Source organism: Odontomachus brunneus, unplaced genomic scaffold (assembly GCF_010583005.1).
Source record: "Odontomachus brunneus isolate Ranch 3 - 2012 unplaced genomic scaffold, Obru_v1 Obru_scaffold_033, whole genome shotgun sequence".
NCBI classification, from domain to species: domain Eukaryota; kingdom Metazoa; phylum Arthropoda; class Insecta; order Hymenoptera; family Formicidae; genus Odontomachus; species Odontomachus brunneus.
Genome location: NW_022639483.1, coordinates 1,075,428 through 1,098,787, shown reverse-complemented (window position 1 = coordinate 1,098,787; position 23,360 = coordinate 1,075,428). Strand labels below are relative to the sequence as shown.

At 43.8% G+C, this 23,360-nt stretch overlaps 1 protein-coding gene across 1 annotated transcript in view; it reads right to left on the bottom strand.

The window, feature by feature from the left end:
• LOC116843475 overlaps positions 1–16,208 on the bottom strand; it is a 354,588-nt gene extending 338,380 nt beyond the window's left edge. Inside the window, exon 1 of the mRNA XM_032813922.1 lies at positions 14,103–16,208. Within this exon, the coding sequence (XP_032669813.1) occupies positions 14,103–14,207 (105 nt within the window). The 5' untranslated portion in view covers positions 14,208–16,208. The remainder of the gene's footprint in view (positions 1–14,102) is intronic.
• Between the last annotated feature and the right edge of the window lie 7,152 nt (positions 16,209–23,360).

The following is a 23,360-nucleotide window of genomic DNA, read 5'->3' as shown; positions in this document are numbered from 1 at the left end:
TATATATATATATATATATATATATATATATATATATATATAACAGCTACCAAACACTTCTTTCTCAGTACACCGAGCCAATACTCGGCAAGTTTCTATTCTACGGTGCTAACAAGTCCCAAAAAATTGTTCGAAAATAAGGAGAAAATCCGCATGGATGATCCGCCGAAAAACTGATGCCAGTAAAGATAAACTCCAATTTGTTACAAAGTGAAATATTTGAAACTAAACGTGCTAAACTTCTTCAGCGTGGTTGTAAACGGAGAAAAGAGTAGAATTGAAATGTTTCTTTAAAGCGTGCGGCTCCAACTGATACGAATAACAGTGCGCATACATCTCGCGGAAAGTGACAGCGACACATTGAGTTTCCATTAAGCCGATACTCGGCAAGTTTCTATTCCGCGGCGCTAACAAGCCCCGAAAAATTCCGGCGATATTTCTCCCGGTAGACGAAGGAATACACGTCGGGCGACATGTGTTGCACGTACGTGGGGACTAACAGTCTATCGCGCAATTTAACCCGCTTCGAAAGTTCTGGCCGATTCGCTGCAAAGCTGTCGGTGGCACGCGAGCGCGGAATTCCCCCGTCGGGAGAAACTCGTTTATCAAAATACAGTTTATCCGAGATTACAATGATCCGCGTGTGCGCGCGTTGCGCCGCGCCGTGCCGTTGCAGCGGATAGGGATTATTTAGAAGAGCCATAAATACGCTCGCGTTTAAACCGCTCGGCGAAGGGAAGCCCGCCCGCCCCGCGCGCTCGCTCACTTGCACGATGTAAACGGAAAAATGCTCGTTAGGAGAGATTTCTGCGGTAAGGTGAGAGATCTACCGTCTGTAAGACGACCAGAGAAATCCAGACTTTGGTAAGGCAGAGAGAAAGAAGAAGAGGGGAAAGAGAGCAAGAAGAGAGAGAGAAAGTATTGTTTATTGGCGCCCTGAGACAAATCCCCTCAAGTTCAAAAACAGTATGCGAAATAGGAGAAAATAAAAAAGCCAAAAATATGAAATGAATACAAAGGAGCAAATATACAAAGAAAAGAAATATAGTTAGAATTACGTTAAATAACAGTGAAATGAAGCACGCAAAAAAAAAAGAGGGAAAGAGAGAAAGAGGGCGTCAATACACAATACTGTTAATAAATAATACTGTTAATAAGACAAATCCCCTCGAGCACAAGAACACTGCATTCATTATATACAAAACAAAGACAATTAAAAACACGAAATAAATACAAATGCAAATTAACAAATACATACAAAAATAAAAGAAAAAAAATAGTTAAGATTAGAATGAGATGACATGCGTAAGAAAGAAAAAAAAAAGAGAGAGAAGGAGGAGCAGCAAGCGCCTTTTCCTACGAATCTCGTTGACATACCGTACACGAAGCTCGCATCCATGTTTGCTCGGCTCACGCCGTATGAATGACGTAAGAGCGGAAGTTAAACTCGTTAAGTCGGAAGTTAAGTCGAGATCGAAAGGAATTGATACCATTAGCGCCGTGATCCCGTATACCGATACGCGTATCGCATATCTTAAAAATTTTCAGAGGCACACGGCGGAACACTTTGATTTCTTATGCTCGCGGGGCTCACTCGATTTTCTCCGCCGCCTCTCGAGATTCTCGTTAACGAACAAACGCGAAGATTCGATTAATCTTCCGGCGCGCGAATCACTGGGAAATCTTGTTTAAAAAAAAAAAAAAAAACCGATTAAGAATAGAAGTGGTTTAATAACGATCGGCGCTAATGGACGTCGACGAAATAAAAAATTCCATTTCGGAAAATTTAACAGATGTTACCTGTCATCGAAGTTTGCGCGCGCGTGTGTGCGTGTTTGTCTGTACACACGAATGAAATATTTTCGCCCCGTGGCTGGCGAGAAATTCTGTGTATTATTTATGTAACGAACACACACACACATAACGTCGCGATATACACAACTTCCGCCACCTATATATAAAATATATCCGCACGAAGTACACGCTTGAAAATGATCGATAATAACCGATACTTCGCGCAGTTTTGACGCTTGACGGTCCTCTACAGCGTAATTACGCAGTGATCGCATTATAACGGGCGCACACACGCGCGGCATGCTATCGATTACCGATGTCGCGTTAATAAATAAGCGATTTGCGAATTGGAAAACGCACGAGCGGCCGGCGACAAAACCTGTACTTAAATCGACGAGGCGTGGCGGCGGCAGAGCGGACCGATAAAGGGAACAAAAAGGAGAATGAGAGAAACGGGCGGAGGGAGGGAGGGATGAAGGAGAGGGAAGGGGAATGGGGGAGAGTTCCTTTACCGTGGAATTGTTCTAGATTTATGAGCTCCAGGAGTTCAGCCATTCAAATTTTTCAACCGCCCGCGCTCCTTCTTCTTGCCTCGCCCGCGAGCTCTCAGCCCGACGAGGCGTAGAAGGAACCCGATATAGAAATGGAGGGAAATAACTTCCCTCGCGCGCACACTGCGGCGACGGCGGCGCACGGATCGGATATTGATGAACTCTAATAACGTCGATATAAAAATTTGTAATGCTCCACCTGGTTCGATCGTTAGTGCAAAAAAGAAAAAAGAGAGAAAAGAGTCGTCACGTTGTTGTCACGGTGAATCGTTAACGAGTGTGTCAAGTGTGCATCGAGCGTACACGATGTGTCAACCTGTATCCGTACTACTTGTTAACAACGAATACTCTATCTGGATATTTCGACTCGATCCTTTCTTGAGCGAAATTTACTCCCCAAAGTTCAGTTCCAAAAATTATTGATTTCCCTTTCCTATACTCTAGCCCTCTTATATTGTAAGCATCTCTCTTATTTAACAAATTACAGCACCCTGACAGAAATAAAAGTTAAGTAAAATTTGGGGAATTGTAAAAGTCAATAGTCAATAGTTAGTTGTAAAAATCAACAGTCAACTGATAATATCTTGAAAGTGTAAAGAAAATTAGATTTTATGTGGAAGAAACATCAACATTACTCTGTATCCATTTTAATACTTTTCTGCAAAAGAATCACATTTCGACGATAACCATTCTGACCAACAGAAAAGTGATCTGAAATTGATATAAATAAATCTTGTTTATTCGTTAGGATTATTATAATCGATTCATCACGGTTTTACGCAAATTTCAAAACTATTTTTTATTTATTTATTTTTCAAGCACGAATATTTCAATAAAAAAATTAAATTTGATTTCTTATAACTTCCATTTTGCAAAATATTATTTTTTTTTCAAAATTCGCTCTGTAAACTAATAACTATAAGTTTAATAAATACAAAAAATATATTGATACTGACTTGAGATCACTCCTGTTGAGGTCAGAATGCTTACCGTCGAAGCCTGATGCTTTCATTTGCAACATAGCGTTGAAATAGACAGGATGACGTTAATATTCATCACAAAATCTAATTTTTCTTTTACCAAAATATTGTTTATAGATATATATAACAAAAAGTTCATGCTCCTATCAATTTACAACCGTTTACAACTTCCCAAATTTTACCAAATTTTTAATCCTGTCAGAGCTCTGTAATTCCTTAAGAGAAATATTTTCGACGTAAAGGAGCTAGAATGCAAGCATAAGCGAAATAAATTATTTTCATTTCTTACTTCAACTTTACGTCAAGCTTACTCGGCGTATTGTAGGCGAGTAAAGTAAGTAAAGTACTGCAGTCAGTAAAATCTCGTTGAAAGGATCAGTTAACAGTACACTGAGAGAAAAGAAATCGAAAAAATGAGAAATATTTACTCGATAAATACCAATGGCATATTTACTTGTACTAATATGCATATTTTTTATTGAGAAGAAAAGGTGTTTCTTTCTCTCAGACGAGAAAATCTGTACATTTCCCTAAAACTGTTGCTTTTCACAAAAGCAACTGTTTATTCTGTTTATTAGACAAAAGAATTCTGATTTATATAAATATGTTATAAGTATTCACGGAATAATTTTTTTTTTATTTTTCAGATATTTTCTTCTCTCAGTTTAACGACTATTAGCATTATTAATGCACTTTGCAAACAGATAGACAGCGTCATTGCACGCAAATCGCACGGAAGCAGTTAATTCCATCATCGCAAACGCGATAAATTGAATTTGGTACAGCTAATTGCTACAGATTTTGTAATGAAGTCTCATTTCCAAGAGTCAGAATCGGTAAAAAATACGACAGAGTAATAAAATGCGAGTGCTTTCATTGAAAATCAGTGAATAATCACTGATCATCAGCGAAATAGTTCTTTGGAGTCAGAAACATCTCTACTGTGACTTATTGTAAGAGTGTAGCGTGAGAAAATTACCGATTGTAACTTCACCGGGATCTCACTCGGATGATTGAGTATGAAATCTTGAGAACCAAGCACTGAATAAGATATTTGTCAGAATAAGGTTCATCCAAAATTAACAGCGACGAACCGTGGTTTCCCTCACGATCAGAATTTCTCTACTCGATTACTGGTATGGAAAAATCTCAATTCCGAGCGTATTCGGGAGGAGATTCCGTTATTAACAATCGATTCGGCATACAGAGAGAACGCGACGAACGTCTTTTTATTTACTCGCGGTGTATCCATGCACGATTTCAAATTCTACGCCAACTTCCTTATTAGCAAACTTTGCCGTCCGTGTTCTCTCTAGGCCGATAGGAAACGCGCGAAATAAAACTGTCATTAAAAGTTATTCAACCGGACGGAACTTATAATACCGCAGCAAGATATACTCCCGCTGGGAACTTTACCAATACATCCGTAACACTTAATTCTAACGGTACGCGTCGAAGAGAGAAAGGAAAGAAAAAGGTTTCATGAATAAAAGATACACGACGACACGGCCCGTACTTTCCCGTCAGCCTCTCAAGCAGCATCTCGTCGCGATTGCGCGAGATTCGGTACCCTTAACAAAGATTTTCCATTTTCCAATTCTTTTTTCGTTTCATTAAAGAGACTTGGAAACAACGTGGAAACTGGAGCAAATTGAAACGGCCGTCGAAATTATTATTTTCGAGAGGCGGACAGCTAATTTCGTTCGCGTGAGATATAAATCGGGATTTCCGTTTTGCATACATCACACTGACAGTAGAGTGTAGACACAAGTTTCGATATTTAACAGAGAAATGTTCTATATTCGCGTTTCGGTTTTCACGTGCCCAATATTAAACATGGCTGACTAATTTTCTCAACCGATCACAGCATTCGATACGGTTATATACGCGAGATGGATAAAGAGAAGAGGACAAAGAGAGAGAGAGAGAGAGAGAGAGAGAGAGAAAGAGAATACGTTCGTATTAAATAAATAAAACTGGAAACTAGATTTACTCTCTCGCTTGTCGGTTATTTTCGCCGGACTCGGCGTCGTAATAAAACTTATCCGCGCAGCGACGTCGAGTTACTTTTATTGCCGCTATCCTACCTCATCTTGGTGGGTACTTAATTGCCTGCTGCTCAAGGTTTTTTGGAATCTGACCCTAAAGCCTTTAATAGACATTTTCTGCCTGTTCTATCTACCGCGGCTCGGCACAGAACGGTAATAAACGCTTCTCCCTCTTCCTCTTTCCTTGTACCTCGTCGACGAGGCTCTTCTGGTATATCTCCCTCTCCCTCTTTCTATCCGCAAAGCTCGAATTACGTAAAGCCGAAAGAATCGCCCTCTCGAAGGTTACGTGTATATACGTCGACTTGATCTCAGCGGATCGCTCTCTGGAAATCAGAGCTGAGAACCTGCGGTTCCACGCCGCCGTGCTCGAATTCGCGCGCTCTTGACATTACCCCGTCGCCATGCTCTATACACGCGTGTTACACACCACGTTACCGTGGCGATACGTGCGCGTACACTGCGAGAACGCGTAGCGATCTGTATCGAGTGTCGAGCGGAGTTGCTCTCTACGCCGCGCGATAATAATTACCGTACCGGTTCGGTTGCATTGAGACGCGCCGTTCGTGCTGCAGCTCGGTGCAGTGTGCATCGCGAGAAAGGACAGAGCATGGGAGCAGAGAGACAGAGAGAGAGAAAGAGAGGGAAATCGAGAGACGAGAGAGAGAGAGAGAGAGAGAGAGAGAGAGAGAGAGAGAAAGACAAGGAGCAAAGAGCAGTAAGAAGGCAGAATCGAGAGAGTAAGCAAGAAAGAAAGAGGGAAAGCGGCAATACCGGTCTAGCGTGTCTTCGCCGAGCACTTCGGCACGTAGGTTGGTAAGCGCTGTCTTGCGCCATACTGATACTAGTGCCACCGGATACTACGAGTATTCCCGGTCCGGCTATTTTCACCCATTTACCTTGCAGCGACGCGCGCCGGAAAACTACGGGCTTTCTTCTCTGCGGGATCTCGGCGAGCAAAATTAATCGCGCATCGGTCTTTGCGCGAACGACAGGAATTTCCCGGGCGTTCACTCGCTCACTCCGAACGAGCTCCCTTCGGCAAAGAGAGCGCGCGGTAGTCGTTGGATGGGACGCAAATCGACCGAGAATCAAAGTGCACGGTTATCCCGCTCTCTCCGCGAGATCGCTTATTTCGACGACGGTGCGCGTTGAATTCGAGAGGATCGCCGGCGTTGAATGAGACGTGACTTTCGGGCGACACCGCGCGCTTCTTTCCGCGCGAGATTTCAGACATGTATCATCGTGGCAAATATGTATGTACAGTCGGGGACTAAAAGGTTGTCCGTAATTTTTGTGAGTATGAGTTTACGAACTCATCTTTCTTGTCCAACGAGAGCATCCTCCTATCGGAAAACGAATTCTCCCATTGTTGGACAAGATGGCGAGTTCACAAACTCATCCCAAAAATCACGGCCAACCTTTTAGTCCCCGACTGTACACTCGGTTACTATACAACATTTTTTCAAATTAAGTGGTGCAGCGCTCCTGATTCTCACGAATTAAGACACGTTGTTGACGTGTTCGCACTCAGTTCGTAATCAGTTGTGACAGGAGTTCAAGTGACAGTATATTATATAGAATGTGAAAATAAATTTCATTGATGTAACACTCAATTTATTATTAATTTTCTCATTTCAATTACCAACTTGTGGACTTTGAAGGTTTAAATGCATCTCTTTATTAACTGATTACAGCGCAAACACGTCAGCAGTGTCTCTCAATTGTGACAACCAGGAGCGCTGCACTCGACTCGGAAAAATGTGACCACCGTTTACAGTAACCGAGTTTACATCACCCGGCGTGCTGACCTTAACATTCGTTGGGCCTAGTTGCACAAAAGAATATCTCGACCAACTTTCTCACACATCCGTAACGTTGTCCCTTTCCTCAGAAATATTCAACGGTCATGTATGATGCACGCACATGCAGAAATATTGGTCGAGAAATTCTTGTTTCCTTCTCTCTTCCTGCCTGTTTCTCTTGCATTTCCTTCTATATAATCTATTCATATCCAATGCACACTTCACGGCCGCAATCGTGCTAACGCGAAACGCACGAGACAACTCGCGCGCGAGTATAATTCGGGCGCGCCGCGCTCTCTTCTCCAGCTCTGAACGTCCTTCGCGTCGCAGTCCGGAGGAGACGTCAGCTGACACGGTTTAGCGTGGCTTAGAAATGCAGGAATATGACAGCATATACTCGCAGGATATATTAGGATCGTCAAAGCTTTTATTTCAGCTACGTGGCGGATCTTACCGGGACGATCACGAAAACACCGCGTGTCGGGTGAAATATCGAACCTTTTATGCGCGCGGGGGGCAAGGGGGTTACGTGGGGGATGGGGAGGGTTTAAGAGCGACATATGCGCGGTATGCATAAGCGTCCCCTCGCATAGGGACGCGACGCGGGGCGCCGTTGGATACGTTAATGCGCATAATGGGCCCGCTATTCCGTCCCGCATAGGAACCTAATTCAGGTGTAATTTTCCATTTCGCGCGACTGCGAGGTACTAGCCCCCTGCCACTTTGCGTTGCGTTAATTAAATTATCGCGCGACGCGCCGGCACAAAGGCGAAGAAATTAGTTCCAATTTGAGCTAATTCACGGTTAAGTCTACGGCTCTCCGGCCGCGCCAGATAAGAAAAGTCTTCGGGCCTAATAGGCTTCGGCCCTTTGGCGTTATCTTGAGACGTAAAGTCGTACTCGAACGAGAATACGATATCCCCCGAGGCGTTATCTCGCAACCGGGATATACACACACACACACACGGGTACACGACGGAGCACGCATAGACACCCACGCGCCCGCGTTTATCACTGAGTTAACGTAACTCAGACTCTCATCCACTTTTGCCGAAGAAACGGCAATAGCGGTGGCGGCGTCGTGATATCCAATCTCTAATTCGCATCTGACAGCCGCGAGGATTTATGCTCGCGCTTCTCTCTCAGACGCTCTCTGTACGCGCCCGAGATATTCGAGTTTTGCAAATCTCGCTCGAATAGATGGCCCGGAGTACAACGGCAGTGTAGCGCGACGGTGTCGCGACTATATTTCGCGCGAGAAGATAGTCGATTGATATTAAGAGGGAAAGGTGGTGAAAGATTAAGGATAACAACGCGAGAACAACAGCGGAATCGAGCGCGGGAGAAAAATGGGAAATCAGTTCGTTTCAATTATTAGCTAACTGCGCTCAAACCATTTCCCTTGTCTCTCTTTTTCAAAGAGAAAGAGAGCAGCGAGTGTTTTGCCGCGCTCTCGAACGACGCTTCCGTTTCTACGACGCGGGGATACAATGACTAATAGTTTTTATCGGCGGGACTTTTAGTTACGCCGCGGGATTCGCAGTTACAAGAGTATTCTCTCGAGAGAATCGATGATATGTTAATGAGGCTATAAATATTTATGCCGCGCGAAGGCCGGTCCGCGATTGTTACTGGATTAGCAGTGTCATCTGTATTAATAGTTAACTCGCGGCCTTTCGAAAGCTCCACGAAGCCGACGCGGACAGCTCTCTCACGGTCGGCCGAATTTTTGACGATCGCAGAGAGCAGCGGAGAGAAGTCCTCTGTCTCTCTTTCTGTCGGCTGGCATATATTAAAGCGAAACTCGGCTGGCATATTAAACGCGCCGCTTTTCCAAGCTGCGCGGTGAACTTCGTAAACGCGCGTCGCTACACAATAATTATAATGCGCAGCTAAGAAACAAACTCGCCGGAAATTAGAAGGGAAATGGGCCGCGGTAATTTGAAAACGTAGCCTCATAAGCCTCGAATAACTTGGAGCGTTACTACTTCGGCGCATTACTGCCGCGCAATCTTGGATCCGGCAGATTGTTATGAGATCTCTTTTCGGGATCTCTCTCCCAGTTTCGCCGTTCATTCCCGGCGCGTTAATGCCCGCGAACGCGTGCACAACCAATGCCGTAACGAATATATTACCGAGGGGCCACTTGATTCTCAAGCCCGCGGCGATCCTACGTTTGCTTTGTAATCATGCCATTGAATACCGTGGCGGGTCACGAGTGACCCGCGACGTAATACTGACCCGTCTCTTTCGTGCACACAATCAACTATATCTGGACACTTGACTCAAATGACTACACTCAAATGTATCGATGGTGGAGAAGTATACTGAATGAGAAAATCTGGAGGAACGTATTAATTTACCATAAGTAAAATGTAAACAAAAGGCAAGAGCGTCAATTCTCGCGAACAAGACAAGCCGGGGTTAGAAATGACAATTTACATTCAATCAGATTGTCTCTAGTTGTCTCGGTCAAGGAAACTGACACATTGTCATGAGACGAGAATTTTTTGTCCTTGAAGCGTCATTCTACTTCTGTTCCTTTAAAGAATAGAAATATCGTTGTCGCTTGACCTTGTTCCTGGTAAAACTAGCCCCGGTCTAAAATTTATTGCGTCACAACATATCCGTTGCGTAAGTTTAACATATTGTCGCAGTGTTATCTTGACTATTCTGCGTTGAATTTATATTCGTAATTTTTAAATATTAAAATAACACAATAGTGTTCGAGTGTGACATTTTTGCATCAACTTTATGTTATTTATTTATATATTTGCCTGTTAAATTAACATAAAAGTTAGTGAATTTTTTATTTTTAAATCTAAAAAATTAAATTTTCAGCATAGAATATATGTATTCGATCAATATATAATTTTTACTGTACAGAAAAAAAGCTTGGATGTGCCAAATTTCTGATGAAATACTAACGATCTCGAAATTCCGGTTGAAATTACCAGAATTCGGTCTAAATTATCAATACTTCCGAATTTAATTCGAATACAAAATTCTGACAACTTCAACCGGAATTTCTGGATCGTTCATGCTTCAGCAGAAATTTAGTTAATCCAGTCGAAAGTTTTTCCGCGCAAAAGTTCAAATATTCGCAGTTAAAGACGAAAACAATAAGAACGTCCGGGATTAGATCTGTGTCCGGGCATTGGTACTTTTGTCTTGCCATTAATTTACCGTAACGTTGAACCCGCGAACTTGAGCCGAAGACGCTCGCGAAGTTATCTGGATGTCGCGGAGCAGGAGGCAAGAGTCGCGTGCGACACAAACAAGCTATTGTGCAATCAGACTCGCGGACGGTGTTTTGAAAAGCAAACGCCTCGTGCGACTTTGCGATGCATCAGCGTGATGCTTATGGGAAATCCAGACACGCCGCAAGCTCCCCGTGTCGGCGGACGGAGTTTATCATTTTCCGTCTTTTCCCGTTCTCCTCGTCGCATTTTATTCTCCCGCTGCCTGCGCGACGCCTTTGACGCGACGAGCGCGGCGCACTTAAGCCGCTTTAATCTCTCGACCGCGGACGTGATTCTACGCCACCGCGCGCGGCAGCCCCTCGTCACAGGGTGTAATAATCTAAACGCGCATTTCGATTCGCCGAGTTGCAAAGCGCCAATTCGGGTTCTGTTCGGAAAACTGCGCGTTAGTTAAGCGCCGAAGTTAGTGTGAGAAGAAAAGTCATTTATTACGCGATCCGCGAGGCCAGGTCATTCGATGTCCGGTTTAAGTAGCAGCTAACTTGCTGTAGAACGGATCTGTGGAATTTTCTTTTGCGATGTGGTATCGATTGAAAGGTGAATACATCACGTATTATCGCGGAGACAAGCTGAATCCGTAAAATGGAGGACGACGAAGTACGAACTCATTGCATAAAATGACACGAGATAAAGAGAAAGAGAGAGAAAAAATCACGAAAGCGTGAGAAAATAAAAAAGTCATGATAGATATCGCGAGATATCTAGACCAATGACAATAAGCAATGACAATGTTACCGAGGGATGTCGTTAAATAATCATTCGAATTAACGGGAAACTAATCGCACGCGTAACACTTGGGGGTAACATCTGGATCAGAGCAAAGCTACAGCAGGAGAGGAGACAGAGAAAGAAAGAGAGCGTAGACGTGGGGTGAAAAAGGCGAAAAGCGGACGAGCGAGAAGGGAAGAGAGTCAAAGAAGATGAAGAGGGAGCGACAACCTACAATAGCTCTTCTCCCTCGTCGGCCTTCTTCGTATCCCTGCCATCGTTCTTTTTCTTTGACTCCGCTCGCGATACCATTCCCAAGCTTGCAGCGAGTTACACAGCAAACGGAGCGGACAGAAAGAGAGAGAGAGAGAGAGAGAGAGAGAGAGAGAGAGAGAGAGAGAGGTGGTGAGTGAGAGACAGAGAGAAAGAGGGAGGGAACTACAGAGAGTAGCGTTTATTATTAGGTTGCAGGATGCACAGAGGATCCTGCGAGCGCAGCGCGCCTTGTGCGAGACAGCGGCGACGGGATTGATCGAATAAACGGAATGCACAATGCTTCCGATGCATTAATCCGGCAACTAGTATTTTGAAGAGGAAAAAATGCAGTGCGCATCAGTACTCACGCGGCATGCATATATCGCGCGCGATATGCATTAGATATCCGAATGCGAGGCACGCATTGAGCGAGGATTACGAAGATTAGAACGTTCCACGGTCACATCGGGAGTTTATGTATTATACATCGGAATACGATAGAGAGATGCGAGAACAAAAAGAGCACAGGAAAACGACGGCAGCGGCGAGAGCGTCTTTGCAGGAAGATCCTCAGTTTACGATATCGATTATGTTGCACACTCTTTTTCTCTATCTCTCAACAAAGTGCAGCCCATTAATGCACTTTACGTCACATGTTATCAATTAATTTCGTTACTCTCGCGCTTTCTTGATAGCTCAAGCTTAATTACGTAAAGCAGTATTAGCAGTGGCGAGCCAAGCGTTGCCCGACCTCACTCGTTGAATTTTATATCGGACATTAACGATCGTTTATTCATCGTCTAATCTTCGCCACGGCTTTTTCGCGCCTCGTCGTTTAAAGTCCGGCAATATAAATTCGTGCAGTTTTAAACTCGCCGCGCTAACTTCGGGACTTTCGTAGTCGCATTAACGATATGCAATGCGAACGCAAGCAGAACTGTCCGTGTGCGTGTCGGTGTGCATTATTAGCAGTTATGTAATGTAGTCTCCCTCTCTTTCTCTCTCTTCCTATCTCTTCTCCCTCGCTAAAATCTCGCAACTTCGAACATGAAACTTAAAATAGGTATTAAACATGAGGATGCTAATCATATAACGCAAAACGCGCGTACCGTCTGGATTAATAGCGTACAACTTCTTATGCGTGTCACGCAAAACGACTGGATTTACATAACATGGCTCGATATGAAATCACAGATCTTTATGTGATTGAATAATTACAATTCTATACGCAACTGTATATGTCGAATTAATCTCCTAAATTAATCGCGAGAGAATAATAAATGTAGAAAGCAAGCGCGATCCGTTGCATATACTCTGAACACCGAGTATTTGTCTTTTCAGTGACAGTAATCAATTTGATTTGTTCGTATTCTTCAGCGTATACTCATTCACACCGACACACCGATGATCAGTGTTTACGATCAGACAGCAGAGATTCTTAAGCCGAGTGCTGATGCAGTCATCTCTCGCCACAAGAAACTCTTACAGTCTCGCATTCACGAAGCACTTTCCTCTCCTCTCCTCCACTTATCTTCGAAATATAATCGTTATTATAATTATCATCGTCGTTTCTTGCCTTGTTGGCATGATATAGTGTTCTGTGCGGCAAGGATTCAACCGAATGACATCAATCATAGAATAAATAAAAAGTTTGCAGTGTCAATTCGCAATGTTTGTAAAGTCAACTCGTAATGTTTTCTTCGTACGATACCGCCATTACAAATTCTAATCTCCTCTTCAAAAAATAATCTCAAGATTAATGAGACCAAAGTCTCGACTCAGCCAGAGAGAAGAGAAAATGACAGAAATAAAGTTTCGAAACTACTAAGTAGTATAATCATTTTCCCATTCCTATAATCGCCGTGTTCGTTGGCAACCTCCATATTATTTCGTAAAACCGAATAATACTGCACTGGATATTTAAATCAAGTATAACGTGCAAAGAAAAAACCTCAAATTGAGAAATATTTTAATTCCAAAATATTACTATTGTAATAATTATTATTAACTGCTCATATTCAACTGTTTACTCGGAACAGAGTTATACATCCGTAGCACGATGTAGTAAAATTTGAAGTATTTCATAAATAATATAGATCCACAACATATCATGAAGTCATGTTCCTCTCTATCTGTTTTCTTTCTTTTTACTCTACGAAATATCCTCAACGATGTAACAAACATGGAAAATATTTTTCTTTTTTGAAACCTCGTTTACGAGCAAGTCGTTTTATTTTGAGAACTTATCTCGTTAAATGTTACCAAGAGTCGATTTTTCCAACTTCTTGGTATAAGCTAACAATTAAATAATCTATCTGTTTTTCTCTCAAATTAGGTAGACGTACGATTTAATTATTAGTTGGCCCACTAAAAGTTTGAAAAAATTGGCCCCGAGCGAGAGAATATGATCGCGTGAAATAGTGGATACACGAATCGCGATATACGAATCAATGAAAACAGAACATCGCGTCAATAACATTGGCAATTCGCGCGCGTGATGTCAGGTGACGTTTCCGATTCTGAAAATCGTGCGACGAAAGCAAACGGCCAAGCGAGTCTCGCCTGGCGAGCAAAAAACGCTCACGAGCGAGAGAACGTCCTTCGAATATTCGGAAGTGCGACCTGCAAACACCTGCTCGTCAAGGAGGAGCCTCCGCGCGGCACAATTCGTACGACATAAAAATGTTCACAAACTCACCAACTCGTGAACCATGCCGACGGCTGCCGATGTCCCGACGTCGTCTCCGACGGTATCCTCCTTCTGGCCGAGGTCACTAACAAGTAGCCCGTGCACTTCACCCATTCCGAATCCCGGCTGGCGCGTTTACGGCGAAAACTTATCCGTCGCACTCGCGGAGATCGTGCTGCGTACCGCTACGGGCGGTGCACGTACACACGCGCGCGCGACGACGGTAAGAAAGAGAGAGAGAGAGAGGGGGAGAGGGGCTAGAAAGAGATAGAGAGAGAGAAGAGAGACGGAGAGGAGAGAGAGAGAGAGGAGACGGGCGGAGGACGAGAGACGAACGGTGACGGTGACGGCGGCGGCGGCGGCGACGACGGCGACGGCGACGACGGCGGCGTGGTGTAGTCAGGGCGGATGCACCGGGTGCCTCGACGATCATCGCGTCATGTCTCGGAGCGTGGCGGCCGGCCGCGGCCGCAGGCGACAATCCCAAAACTGCATTCCTCGCTGGAGGCTGCCGGTGCTAGGTACTGCCTGCTTCTCCTCTTCGTCCGAACTCTCGCCGCGAGAACTCCTACTCATGTGTCGCGCGCTCGTTCGCTCCGAGTTCGCACGCGCGCGCGCGCGGTTTCACGCACGTCGTCTACGCGCCGAAATGAGAACGATATTCGGAGCGCACCTTCCTTCCTTCCTTCCTTCCTTCCTTTCTTCTTTCTTTCTTTCCTTCCTGCCTGCCTTCCTTTCTGCCTGCCTGCCTTCCTGCCTGCCTGCCTTCCTGCCTGCCTTCCTGCCTGCCTTCGGCAACACTTGTGTGTTTGTTATTTTCTTATATCCTTCACTCACTGTCCGGCACTCGCGCGTTTGTTTTACCACGTCGGCGAGCTCGCGTTTAGATCTTACGACGTTTAGATCACGGCCGCGCTAGTAATACACACGACACGCGGAGCACGACACAGGCAACGTCTGACTCACAGCAGTGTCACGGTGAGCTGCGAAGAGCGAACTGTGGCCTGCCGCACGGACTTGACTCAATTCGGCGCTTCGGCGGCGCAACACGATGGCGCCACGGCAAGAGCTCGACTGATAGTGTCGCGTTGCGCCGCCCACTGGCGGCGTGCGGTACTACGCGCCGTGTCAACGGCTCGCGGCGACGCGCGGAGGGGGGAGAGAACGCCGAGTCTAGTGTGAGTAGGCTCGTGCGTGTGTGTGTTTGTGTGTGTGTGTGTAGAGTGTCGAGTACGAGTGTATATACCGTGCCTCACGCGAATAGGCGGTGTCGTGGCCCCAGGGCCGCACGGAGCGGTCTTCCTGCAGGGGGTAGCATACGCGGATATGCACTTCGTATGTGTGTGTGTGTGTGTGTGTGTGTAACCGAGTCAGATTATTCGAAAAACAAGGAACGCCCGATTGAACGTCGCGACTTTCGCGCAAAGTAGTGCGTCTTTTCAATGACAATGCTGCCTTCAATGACAATGTCGCGCGGTTCGCGAGCTCTGACGACGAATACATACCACAAAAGCTCGAAGGAAGTACAAGTCGCGACAACTCCGAGTGTATGTACACAATCCATTTCGTACGCAATTCTCACCGGCTCGCGCGCGCCATGATGACCGGCTCCGATTACCAAACGGCGATCGACCGTTACGCATTAGTCGGTGGATTAGCGCTTACCAGCTTTCGCGCGACGATTCTGAGACATTGTCCGAGTTCGGTGGATGCCAACATCCATCTCGAGCACATACGCGACTACTTCCGCGAGGATGATCCACCACTTTTCCTCCACTCCGCGATCGCGAGCAAGGAACGTCGGCCCGTATCGCGCGTTCGCCATGATTGTTTCCCTCGGTTCGTGTTGTGACGTGTTTCGCGCGATGCATACGTAAGTCAAAACTTTTACCCACGGACTCTTCTCATCTCGCGGTGAGTATACTCGTGTTTTGTCGAGCCAAATAAAATATTAGAAATTTATAACGCACTGATTGAAGCAATTGACGGTCGATCTTATCGTTTCATGCATTACAAAATGAAGCGGAGGGAAGGATAGAGAGAACTGATTCAATCGACCGCAATCTCTACCTAAGCGATCACATGACTGATATCCACGAATCAGAGACGATCGTGGGTCAATCGATCGTCTTGTCATAATTGTAACGATTTCGGACGTCTTTCGCAAAAAGAGTGATCCGCGCTCGTTAATAACGAAATCACGAACAGTGTTTACTCGCGAGTGTTCAGTGATGTATGCGGTGGCGGTATGCAGGTCTGCGTAAGTACGTGCGTGTATGCGTCCACGAAGCGAGGTAAACGCGCGTCGAAAAACAAGGATCACCTGATTTAACATCGCGACCTTCGTCCGCTGAACGGCTACCTGACATCGCGCGTCTCGCGAGTTTCGTCGGTGAATGCGCGTCGTTGTTCAAGCGCGTTAAAAATATTTCTTTCGCTCAGGAGAAATACTTCCGACGTAAGAGAGTTAGAGTACAGGCGTAACGAAAAGCGAAATATACTATTTCTATTTTTTGCTCCACAACTTAACCACTCCGCATATCGCAAACGGCCACTTGTTCGTAGTTTAACACTTGTTCGCGTTTAGCAGACACTAATGTCTATCTCGTGCACACGCGTTATTATTTTTGCGACAACAACTCGCGATTTTTCGTACACTCCCCGCGAGCAGACGTATCAACGCCTATCGTGTACTGAGAGAAAGATTACACAGAAAAGAAGAATATTCTTGTATATTCTTGAAATGATTCTTGTATATTCTTTGAATATTCTTGAATATTCTATTGGAAAGATATCGTTATATATTATTGGCATTTTAAAAATATTTTTTAAATATTTTCTTCTCTCTCTCACAGTATGTTAGTAGGCCCCGTGTTACGCATTCGCCATCATTGTTTCACTCGGTTCGTGTCACTACGTACTTCGCGCCGTACATACGTGAGTCGGAACAATTTCCGCCCCGGACTTTCCTCATCTCGCTTGCGATTGTACTCGTATTCGCGGTCGTTTTGTCGAGCCAGATAAAAGTCAGGAATTTATAGCGTGTTAATGGAAGCGATCGCGCTCGATCTTGTTTCAATACATTACGAGAAGCGCGTGCAACGAGAGAGAAAGACAAGAAAGCGCGGTTCGAGCGATCGCACAATCTTTGTCCGAGCAATCACGTGATCGATGTCCGCGATTCAGAAACGAATTGGTCGGCCGTTGCGTCGAATCGAAATGCTAACGATTCCGTCGAGCGTCTTTCGCGAAAAGAGAGCGACCGGCGCGCGTTTTAATAATGGAACGAAGGAAAGTGAATAATTGGAAGTGCTGGGTGGTATAATCAGCGCGATTGTCATTAATATCGTGATATCGCCCGGCAATATTTGCGTCTCGCATCAAAACTTCCGCCCAAATGGCGTCCGTTATTTTCACGTGCAGAGTGAATCGCGTGTATAATCGGACACGGCGAGAGAGTGATTGAATAGACTGTCGAGCGGCCGTTGTAGCGTGTCAATTAAGGTACGCGCGTTTATGGCTGTTTGTTTACATAGCGCGACTCGCGGTGTATAAACAGACGCGTGGCGGTAGAGAAAATCAACCGTCGCAGTGCGGCGGGGTTCGCGCGGCTGGTACAAGCGCTAAACGTTTTGATTCACGAAATCGCGCGACCCGCCGAACGCGAACGTGCTACTTGGTGAGCGAGAAGCTTGAAATTTTTCGCACGGGAATACGAGCGCGAGAAGTTGCCCGCCCTAAAAATCAAGTGCGGTGGTTCGTGCGCCACGAGAAATCACGAAAGGGAGAAGAAGCCGGCGAGACTGCACGGAGTCACATCGGACCGAGTGAAGGCGAGTCGCACGGTTGGTAAGTCTCTTATCTTCCTCAATGACATATCATACAAGTAAGAGCGAGCTAATTTGCCGTTTTGTATACCGATATAATTCGTATTCGCGACGTAACAGCAGTCGACATCTCCTACAGCAATATCTGCCAGTCATCTTTTGCATGCAGTTCATGTCGTGGGCGAATCGCGAACGTAAAAGTAAGCGTAGGAAGTACTCTCTCTTTCTCTTTTTCTCTCTCTCTCCCCCCTCTTCTTTTCTCTTTCCCTCTGCTATACGTTCGTCATTCATTCGTAATGTTTTAAGATACGACTTTGAATTATTACTCTCTCTCTCTCTCTCTCCCTCTCTCTCTCTCTCTCTCTCTCTCTCTCTCTGATGCACGATTGATCTATTTATTGTGAACTTCTCCCAATAACATAATAATTTTCTCTTTTTTTTGTTTTCTTTTTATACTTATTTTCTGTAATACTTTTCGTACTTGAGGGGACTATGTTCCAGAGCGCACGATAAATGAAGTTCTCTCTCTTTCTCTCTCTTTCTTTGTGCGATTTGTCGGTATGTCGCTTGAAAAATTAACAGTAATAGCGCGTCGCGACGCGAGTTCGTTCCCGATATCATTACGCGCTGCGACGTCGAAGACGTAAATGCGAATTATAAAAGACAATTATTGCGAGGAGGAGTGAGTAACGTTCGGGGAACAGACGAGCGAGCACGATAATCAATTGCGATGATGAATGAGAGTAACGAAAGTTCTCTTCGCGCCGTTCCCCGATATTTTCTCGTATTCCCCTTTCCCTGTGATTAATTGTACAACTTAACGATTGCATTCAAACGGACGATAGAAGCGAATCTTGCTATCGTGTTTCGATTAAATGAGCGACTCCCGGTTATCCAGTAATGGCGTGAAATATTAGGTCGGAGCACGGGGGCGCTATCATATTTTCTCACCTTTGATACGATATCTGATGCAACTATGTCCGCGCAAGTGCAGCACTCACACAGCCATCTTGCGCCATCGCATTCCTTCCAACGTGTGTTTTCGCAAAATTAACTAGTAACGATATATATATATATATATATATATATATATATATATATATATATATAATTACAAATAATGTTTATATTCATAATATAATAATATAATAGTAATTGACAATATATATAATAATTCATAATTCACACATATAAATTAGCGAAAGCGACACTGTTGCGTTTCGTCGCCTCATTGTTGACAAAAGAAACACACACTGACCATCCTTGCAGCGCGTGATTGAAAAATCAGCCGACCGTTGAATTGAAGCGAATGTTTTTTGAAAGATTTCTCACTGCTCACGCACTCCGAGAAAAGAAAAATACTCGAAAAATGAGGAATATTTATTCGGTGCCTACTAATATCGTATTCGCTTAAATCTAAATTCTCTTTTATTTAAATTGAATAAACAGTTGCTTGTTTGCGAATGTTTTTCAAGAGATTATTGTCTTATTGCTCGCAATTTATCGAGCAAACACACGGGAACACTTACACGTATATGCGAAGGAAAAACGAAGCAATTTTAGCAAATTGGCTTTGAGCACGGTGAATTTCGCATCAGCGCGCCATGCAAATTTGCAAAATGTGCCACATCTGTCCCTCCCCCTTCCCGCGCCCCGCGCTCACTTTAAGGGGGTTAAATGCGAGACGATTTCCCGTAATCCCTTCATCGGAATTCATCGTTTTTGCCGCGACAGTTGCGAACGCATCTATTACACACATAATTTCGTCGACCAACAGCGGGAGTAGAGGGCAGATGTGTATCCTCGAGCGAGAGTGCGGCCCTGCGGGGTGTAATTGCCACCACCCTCGGGTTTCATGTCGCAGGGCCGGCGCGACCATAATTCGTCGATCGCGACGATTGCGGCGACTGATTGCGAACGCGATTTAACCGGGAGGACGAACGGGATGGCCGTTCGTCTGCCTTTGAAACATACCTCGCGCCGTATAAACCGAGTGTTAAATTGCGCGCTTTAAAACGATTTACGTTCTTTCCACACAGGCCGGATTTATGCGGGCACGTTGACCGATTTTCCGGACCAACCCTCGCGACGATTACACGCGAATTGCACGAACGCAAGGCGGCGTATAGATAATCATGAGATTCGCGGCGTTTCGGCTCGCGATCGCGAGAAAAAAACGGCACCTACTGCCGGTCGCGCAAGAAGTATAAGTTTCGAGAAAGACGTTTTTCTCGACACACGATTCTCTTCAGAAGATATCCATCCACACCAAAAAAAAGTTTGGTTGACGAAACCAAAATTTGTTTAAAATAAGATTAACGTTTGCCAATTACACAAGCAAAAGATTTAATTGTCGTTATTTTGCCTCATTTTCTCAATAATATATTTACTTACAACCTAATCAAACCTAATCAAAAGTTACACTTTGATTTCTTTCTAATTTGGCACAAATGTAGAAGTACAAAAAATATTTAGGTCATATTTTTTCATTTTGGCCCACTTTGAGTTTCACGGACAGTTTATTGCTTTAAAATGTTCTCACTCCTATCATCAACAAGTGCAACAAAAATGCATAAGAAATAAAATTAAATACAAAATATAGGCGTTTTTTTTTTGCTTTGCTGATTATGAATATGAAGTCAAATGCGTAAAATTATTTGTATAAATAATAAAATATTCAAACAAAACGTGTAAAAAGTTGAAAGAAAATTATTTATACAAATTTTTTACAAATATTTATACAAATAATTACTCGATTTAATCGGGATTCGAACCATTTTTTATTAATTTAGCACATATTTAAAATATTTTGGTTAGAATCTCGGCTAAAAAATTTAGAATGTTTCGTGTCTCAGCTATGCGGATTTTGTTAAAGTTTTAATTAAAATTGCCGAATTTCTCTCGGTTTTGCCCAGATTCTAACCATTTTTGACTAATTTAGCACAGATTGGAAATATTTTGGTTGGAATCTCGGCTAAAGAAATGTAGAATGATTCGTGTCTCATCTATGCCGATTTTATTAAAATTATTTAACTATATCTTGTATTCAATTTTATTTCTTATGCATTTTTATTGTACTTGTTGAAGATAGGAATGAGAACATTTTAAAGCAATAAACTGTCCGTAAAACTCAAAGTGGGTCAAAATGAAAAAATATGATCTATTTTTTGTACTTCTATATTTGTGCCAAATTAGAAGGAAATCGGAGTGTACCTTTTAGGTAGGTTTACTTGTTAGTCACTAAGCCAAGTAAAATAGTGGCAATTAAATTTCGGTTACAATCACCAAATATCTGATTTGATCATATTTTTTTAAATATGATCTGATTGATCAAATTATCGTCAACTAAATCCTCTTCTCAGTATGTTATAGAGACACGCGTGTACGTACGCAGGTACAGAAGCAATGACAATTTTTGTAGCGCGATGATCGCAAGCGATGACAAAACTCGTGAAATTGAAGCACAGCTATGCAATTGTTTCACAGTCAAATAAGTCCTCGCGAGGTACATCTTTAAATTCGCGAATACACCGCGTGCGTCGAATATTCGGTTGGGGGATCGTGTTCCACGCTGCCAGTGCACTCGTGGTAAGGGCCCCTTATACAATTCTGAAATCCGAATCTCGTGTAACCGTGAATGCACGAAATAAAGTTTCGGTGGAGGACGCACGCGAGAGACAAAGGCGCGACGCGACGCGACGACGGCACTGCATTCCGCGCGAGGCATTATCCGTCCTTTTTCCACGGTATTACGCGAATAGCGTGTACACGATGCGCAAATGCTAATTGATAGTAATGCGCGATAATCTCAAACAATTTACCGAACTAGAGCCGTGTTTGTTCCATGCCTCCCACCACCAGCATCGCCACTACCCCCGCCGCCACCGCCACCACCACCATTACCAACAACCATCACCACCACCACCACTGTCACCATCGCCGCCTGCATCCGTAACGCAAACACGGCGCGCGATACCCGCTCCATTTTTCATTAAAATTCAGAGAAACTTCCGCGGCTGTTGCCGCGTGCGAGTTTCGAAACTGCGCCCTTTGTCCCGCGAAACTTGGCAAAATCATTTACATTAAGTACTCACGACCGGGATAAGGTATGCATTCGTAGTTATTACCTAACTGTATACATCCTTGCCTCGTCGCATACGAAAGCGGGCGCGAAACAATGCGGCATAGCTCCTCATCTGCGTGCTTGTAATCGAGGAGTTGTGAGCGAAGACGACGCTGGGCACTTTTACTCTTCAAGTTGTCGCCACTTTTGCACTGGAAAACGCGCGTTAATTATGCGAATTATTAATAAATCTGTCGCGCATGTTCTCTTCGAGTAAATCAGTAAAAATGTTTCTGAATGAATCTGTCGAAGGAACATTTCAGCGATGATCGATGAATATTTCACTGACTTGCAGCGAAAACATTTCCACTTTACCGTCTTATTTCTCACCAATCTCGACCGTTGGAAATAAGGTTTCTTTTTACAAAATCTGTAATACACAAATTCCTTATACGTTAAGGGGATGCCGGACATGAAAACTTTACCGACTAATAACATTGACTTTTTCCTACAAAGTTTACGTCTTGTTGTTACATCAATCAGGAAAATTTCAAAGATCACTACTACACTTTCAGAATTTAGTTTTGATGCCAAAAGAGATACGAAAAGTTTGCAGAAAAGTTTATGATTACATGTGGTTAGGTTTTCCGATAACTATAATAAAGTAGAGCGAAAAATTATTTCACGGGTATTTTTCGAGATGACACCGTATTTTTATCGTACTTCTCACAACATCCGAATATTCAGAGTGTATACACACACACACACACACGCACACACACGCACACACACACACGCACGACGCACACACACACACACACATATATATATAGTTTCTTCAGAACCCACGCAACTGTTTATCGCAACGACGATAATAACTGAACAAAGACGAAGAAATCGTCGTAATGGCACACCCGAGTTGCTTTCCTACGCGTAACAGCAATAATTAAATAATAACCGAATAAACTAAATAATAATTGAATAAAGAAGTAATAATATTGGAATATTTTAAATGAATGATGATAATATTTGATCGGCATTGAGGAACTCGATCGCGACGTTTTTCTATCTAACAGTAAGTAAAAACGTAAATGAAACGCGGTAATTACCTGTCGCGGTAAAATCCGCAACACCTGCTCGCGTGAGGAATACGCATCTTAATTTATTTTAATTATCGCCGCAATTGTCGCGAAGACGAAACGCGATATTAAAAATCGACCCGGAATAACCTAGAAAATAACGAAAATAAATTAAATAATAAGCAAATAAATTAAATAATAACCGAATAAAGAAGTAATAATACTCGAATATTAAATGTAGTGATAATAATATCTGTTCGACAATCGTGTGATAATATCTGCGAGTGGATAATAAAAC